At 56.3% G+C, this 6,287-nt stretch overlaps 1 protein-coding gene across 1 annotated transcript in view; it reads left to right on the forward strand.

Moving 5' to 3' along the window:
• OSBP2 (oxysterol binding protein 2) overlaps window positions 1-6,287 on the forward strand; it is an 88,803-nt gene that overhangs the window by 62,483 nt on the left and 20,033 nt on the right. Inside the window, exons 5-11 of the mRNA XM_012657967.1 lie at window positions 376-439; window positions 742-888; window positions 1,988-2,233; window positions 3,895-4,015; window positions 4,290-4,393; window positions 4,465-4,560; window positions 4,648-4,823. Coding sequence (XP_012513421.1) covers window positions 376-439; window positions 742-888; window positions 1,988-2,233; window positions 3,895-4,015; window positions 4,290-4,393; window positions 4,465-4,560; window positions 4,648-4,823 — 954 coding nt within the window. The remainder of the gene's footprint in view (window positions 1-375; window positions 440-741; window positions 889-1,987; window positions 2,234-3,894; window positions 4,016-4,289; window positions 4,394-4,464; window positions 4,561-4,647; window positions 4,824-6,287) is intronic.

A 6,287-nucleotide genomic window follows, 5' to 3' on the forward strand; every position in this document is an offset into this window, starting at 1 on the left:
AGCAATGAGGACACATGGGTCTGTGACAGAAAGGAGCCGATGGAGCTCTATGAGGCTGTCCCAGAGGTGGCGCCCAACCCCAGCTTCATCTTGGGCCTGGGTCAGCCAGCCTACAGGCAGGGTGCAGGGACCCCAGACAAGGGCTTTGCTGAACAGCTGCTGCCAGGGGCATCAACAGGTGAGGACCCCTCCAAATTGCTCACCTGGGCCCCTCAGCCCCCACCTTGAGTGTTCCAAATTGGAGATTCCCACATTAGAAGCAGCCTTGGGTGGGTGCCCTCAGCCCTCACTGAGGCGTCTGGATAGAAGATGGGGCCAGGTCCCAAAGCCTTGGGATTTGTCACTAACTTGCTTCCCCCTTTTTGCTTCCTGTAGAAAAGCTGAAGGTGGAACCGGGGCAGGCTCTGTGGAATGGACCTCATCAGACAACACAAGTGAGGTGGGTGTACCCCAAGAGCCAAGAGGCGGCTCTGGCCTGGGGCCAAGCTCCAGGTGGCTGAGAGAGACAGGCCAGCACCAAGAGCTGGGGGCCACCAGGCAGGCCCAGCACTCTGGCTACCTTCAGGTCCCTGATATGCCTCCGATTCAACAGTCCAGGCAGAGCCGCCTGCCCTCCTGGCTGCAGCATGCTGGAGGCCGGCCTGGTGCTAGTCCTCAGAGGGTCAGAGGGCAGGGCAGGGATGTGGAGGCCGAGGAGGAGCTCTGGTCTCTGCTGATGGGCATGCCCTGCTTCTCTGGCAGGTGCTAGATGCTGCCTCACTTGTGCCCAAGGGTTCATCCAAGGTCAAGAGAAGAGTCCGCATCCCCAATAAGCCTAACTACAGCCTTAACCTCTGGAGCATCATGAAGAACTGCATCGGCCGGGAGCTCTCCAGGATCCCCATGCCGGTAGGCGGCTCAGGGTGGGGGCAGCCTTGGTGGGTGCTCTGGGGCTGTTTTCCTGTACATGGACGAGAATCAACAGCCTGTGTGAAGTACACGCAGCCCCAGGGTGTCATTTTCTGAATGGCACATGAGGAGCACATAACTAATTATCGAATTGTTTGTCAGCGTTGCCCAGAACCCTAGAGAGCAGGGTCTTCAGGCTGTGAGGGAAGGAGCAGGGCAGGGGCTCGATCAGAGACGTGGGGAACGCGGAGCACCTCTGGACCTGACAGGCCCCAGTGTCCTGGCCACCCCAATTCTGTAGATGGGGAGTGGCAGGATCGGGCTATGTGAGGAGGAGACAGACACTCCATGCTGGTACCTTCTCCAGGAAGCAGAGGCTCAGCGGGGTCACAAAGCAGGCCAAGGCAAAGCTGGGACCCTTATGCCGCCAGACTGTGGTGGCATCTCCACTGAGGAAGGGTTTGGGGGCTCCAGGCCAGATGGTTTCACTGTGTGACCCAGAACAAGTTCCTTCACATCTCTGGCCTCTGTGTCCACATCTGCACTGGGGAGGATCACAGGACCCTTCACGGCCTCTGGAAGGAGATGATGCAGGGAAGATTCTCAGCCGATGGCATCACAGGGAATGTGAACCTGCCCTGCCTGAGACCGAGACGGGGGCCCTGAGAGGCTCACCGTCCTCTGCTGGCCCCTCCATGGAGAACCGGCATCGCAGCTGAAACTGTGAGGAAGACACGCTTCCTCCACTCATGGACTCATTTGACCATTCACTCGTCTATTCTCATTGCTGTGATTCGGCACTGATGAGACAACTGTGGACGAGTCAGAAACCCTGGCCTTTGTGGGGTGTCCCTCTTTCAGGGGAGAGTGACAGTGAACATACAAGTGTATACGAGGCAGCATGCCAGAAGGTGGAAGGCTGAGGAGGAAACTGAGGCACGGAGAGGCCAGGGAGGTAACTGGGCGAGGAGCTGCAGTGTTGGTCAGGGTTGTCCAAGGAACCTCACTGTGAAGGTGTTGTCTAAGCAGGGATGTCCCTGAACATCCGAGGAAAGCCAGGGGCTGGTGCCTGGACTGACCACCCACCCCACCCCCGCAGGTGAACTTCAATGAGCCCCTGTCCATGCTCCAGCGGCTGACCGAGGACCTGGAGTACCACCAACTGCTGGACAAGGCGGTGCACTGCACCAGCTCCGTGGAGCAGATGTGCCTGGTGGCCGCCTTCTCTGTGTCCTCCTACTCCACCACCGTGTACCGCATCGCCAAGCCCTTCAACCCCATGCTGGGGGAGACCTTCGAGCTGGACCGCCTTGATGACATGGGCCTGCGCTCCCTCTGTGAGCAGGTAAGCGGCCAGCCTGGTACTGGGCAGTGCCCGCTCACATCTGGCCAAGCTGCTCCTACCAAGCCCAGGGTCAGAGCAAGATAAATGGGAATGTGGCCTCTGACCCCGACTGCCTGTGCCCAAGGGACCATCACTATGAGTTCCAGTGGTGCCTCTCCTGGTAGGGACATGAGAGGAGAGCCTGGTGAGGACAGGCTCGGGTCTGGTGTGTGGGAAAGGGGAGGACACAGCTCCTGGCCAGGGAGCCATGGAGAGAGGTGGAGTGACATTTGCAGGCCCTGCTTGGGAGTCCGGGCAGACTGAAGCGTGGGGTCACCACTGAGCTGGAGGGCAGCAGGCAGGAGGAGTCGTTCGCATCAGGATGGACTCTGCCCCTGCCAGTGACAGCAGCCTCTGTCCCCTCCACCCCTTCCCCGAGGAGATAGGCCAAGACCCAGGCCGGGCAGGCCAGAAGCCTCAGCCCATTGTTGGAAAAGAGGCGCCAATCTGTTGGTGCCAGTGTGGCTCTGGCTCATGGGATGAGCATAGGAGGCCAACAGATCACAGAGCCGTGCCGGCTAGTTTAAAGGTTCTGGCTGCATCGACCCATGCAGGGGTGCAGGTGCGGTAGCCAGACCTGAGGATGGGGAAGGCCAGAGCCAGCAGATTTGCTGACACTTCAGGTGGCCAACGGGGGTCAGTCAGGGTGACCCCCAGGTCTTGGCCAGGGTCCTTGGCCTGAACCATGAAGGAAATACCTCTCTCCATTCAGCACATGTTAAGTGCCCTCGTGACATGTGCTATTCAGGCACTGAAGGTGCAGCCAGGAAGTGAACAGACATGGCTCCTGTTCCCATGGGCCTGGGGGGTGGTATGTACCCTGGATGCTTCTGCCTCTTTTAGAAAGGGGGTGGTCAGGGAGCAGTTTTGCTGATGCAGAGAGTGGGGGGAGGAAAGGAGACGCGGGTGGAGCGGAAGCAGCAGAGGGCTCTGACTTCGCTCTGCGTGGGAGGCCTGGCCCTGACCTGGGTGCGGATCCCTCTGGTGTGGTATGGGGGGTGGGCGTGGTTGAAGGGGCAGATGCTGGATGAGCTTTGGAGGGCTGCGGACAGCCTTTGCTCAGGATTAGAAGAAGGGCATGAGAACGGGTACCAGGGGACTCCAGAGCAGTCGGAGGAGGTTGGGCCTGAAGTGAAAGCATGGAAGAGGCAGAGCTCCACAGCCAGCCTGTGTGGCCACATCCCTGAGTTTGACTGCCCATGGGGGTGGCCCTAGGGGACTTGTGGAGGCAACAGCTGGGCTCAGGGACAGCTCACCTGTCGCCCGGTAGGGTTGGCAGTCTGAGCTTGCACTTCTGAGGCACAGGGATCGAGTGGGGGTGCCTCTTGCTTAGACAGGGGACTATACAAGGTGTGGTGGGGGCAGCAGGAGGCCAGGGCGGGGCTGGTGCCCTAGGGAGTAAGTAGGCTGGAGAGAGGGGCGCCTGGGGCCCTGCAGCCACAGAGTCGTGGGATGAGGAAGAACAGACAATGGAGAGTGGATACTGCCAGGAAGGCAGGAGAGCACTGTGGGGATGTCCTTTCCATGGCCACAGTGCTGCGTGTACTGGGGACAGGGCAGGCTGGGGAAGTGGTGCCTGGGCCTGTGTCCAGCAGATGCTCACATCCTGGGTCTGGTCTCAGGTGAGCCACCACCCCCCGTCAGCTGCACACTACGTGTGCTCCAAGCACGGCTGGAGCCTCTGGCAGGAGATCACCATCTCCAGCAAGTTCCGGGGAAAATACATCTCCATCATGCCACTGGGTGAGCAGGGCCCTCTGTCTTCCTGGGAAAGACATTCTGCTTAAGAGGGAGGATTGTGCCAGCCCAAAAGCTGGCTTGGGGCTTCCAGGGGAGGACCTCCCTGCAGGTCAGGGGGCCTCCCCTGAACAGGCCTCCTGCTGGCTGGTGCCCTGGCCCACCCGCCCCAACCCCCAGCCTGCATGAAGACTCCTGGGTCTCAAGACACTGGGCTATGGGCAGGCTGGCCAGAGCCCCACATAGTGGGGCATGACCTCTGACCTATACCGGCTTCCAGGTGCCATCCACTTAGAATTCGAGGCCAGCGGGAATCACTACGTGTGGAGGAAGAGCACCTCCACTGTGCACAACATCATCGTGGGCAAGCTCTGGATCGACCAGGTTAGGGATGCCCTTGGGGATGGGGTATATGGCCTGGGGACTGACCGCTTACCACCACCCTCTCTGGCTAGTCAGGGGACATCGAGATTGTGAACCATAAAACCAACGACCGGTGCCAGATAAAGTTCCTGCCCTATAGCTACTTCTCCAAAGAGGCAGCCCGGAAGGTAAGCAGGGCTCCCCGCCCCCCCGCCAAAACCTCAGGGGGCCCAGAGTGGTGCATGCGCCTACGCTGGTCCTGCCAATGTCCACAGGTGACAGGAGTGGTGAGTGATGGCCAGGGCAAGGCCCAGTACGTGCTGTCCGGCTCATGGGATGAACAGATGGAGTGCGCCAAGATCGTGCAAAGCAGCCCCAGCTCTGACGGGAAGCAGAAGACGGTGTACCAGACGCTGCCGGCCAAGCTGCTGTGGAAGAAGTACCCGCTGCCGTGAGTAGGCCCCTCCGCGGGAGAGGAGGGAAGGAGGCCAGTGAGCAGTAGACAGGCAGAGGACCCCCACCCAGACGGGAACAAGTGACAAGCACGGGAGGTTCGGTCCACACGTGAGCGGAGAACAATATTATGCAGCCGACATCCCAGTAGGGAAGCTAGACACCCAGCAGCAAATTCTACACAGAGGCTTTAAACAAGGTGATAAGACAGAGTCCCTCCCTGCATGGCTACAAGAAATGAAAATCAAACTTGAAAATAACTGTAGGAAACTATTAAAAAGTGGCATAGCAGATTCCAAAGAGAACAAAATAGAAATTCTACAAGGAAAAATAAAATAACTGAAATTGAGAACTCCACGGAACAGTGTAATAAAATCTGTCACCTGAATATGGGTCAGAAGAAATGACTGAGCTGCAGCATAAAGGGACAAAAACTGGAAAAGACAGGAAGTAGAGAGACAAGGCTACCACTTAGTGATGCAGAGTGATGTCCCTGGAGCAGGCTCTCCCCAGACCTCCTGCAGTGGAATCTGCGTTTTCGGTCAGATCCCTGGGGCCTTCCTGTGCACAGCAAGTTTGAGAGCAGGGTCTGGCACACTTGCAGTCAGACGCCCAGAAGGAAAGAGAGATCACATCTGAAGAGAAAAATAGCAAAGAAGTTTGTACACCTCAATCTATACAGTGAAACACTGTTGAAACTAAGAGAGGAAATATGAAGCAGCCAGATTTTTAAAAGACATTACTTTCTGAAGAACAGCAGACAGCTGTCTCCTCATCAACAGTAATGGGAGCTGAAGACAGTCAGATGTTATCTTCCACATGCTGAAAGACACCTTGCCGGCTAGAATTACACACCCAGGGAGATCATCTTTAAAGAAGGAAGTTGAAGTAAAGACATTTTCTGGCAAAGAAAAACTCAGTTTGCCACCAGCAGACCTGCCCTAAAGGACATACCTTAGGCAGAAGGAACCTGATCCCAGATGGAAAATCGAGATGTATGAACGAATGAAGAACAAAAACTATGTGAACCTAAGTGTATGCTGAGTAAAGTCCTGTGGGGTTTAAAATTTTAGAAAGAACTGCACAGCCACATAAGTCAGATGAGGAATACAGGGAAACTGTTCAAAGGCCCTCGAGCTACCCAGGAGGAGGGTCAAGACACGTATTAACTTTCGATTATATGAAATACCTATATTGTGATTCCTACGGTAACCACTAAAATAATACATTTAACTGGAATCCCAGAAGGAAAAGAAAGAACTTTTTTTAAATGAAGATGAGGGAGAAACAGTTAAAGAAATAGTGAAGATAAATTTTCCAGATTAAAAGTAAAAAGATGAAAGACCTTGGATTTAAAGGGCCTGTAGGGCCGGGCACGGTGGCTCACGCCTGTAATCCTAGCACTCTGGGAGGCCGAGGCGGGCGGATCATTTGAGCTCAGGAGTTCGAAACCAGCCTAAGC

This window comes from Propithecus coquereli, unplaced genomic scaffold (genome assembly GCF_000956105.1).
Source record: "Propithecus coquereli isolate 6110/MARCELLA unplaced genomic scaffold, Pcoq_1.0 Scaffold567, whole genome shotgun sequence".
Lineage (NCBI taxonomy): Eukaryota > Metazoa > Chordata > Mammalia > Primates > Indriidae > Propithecus > Propithecus coquereli.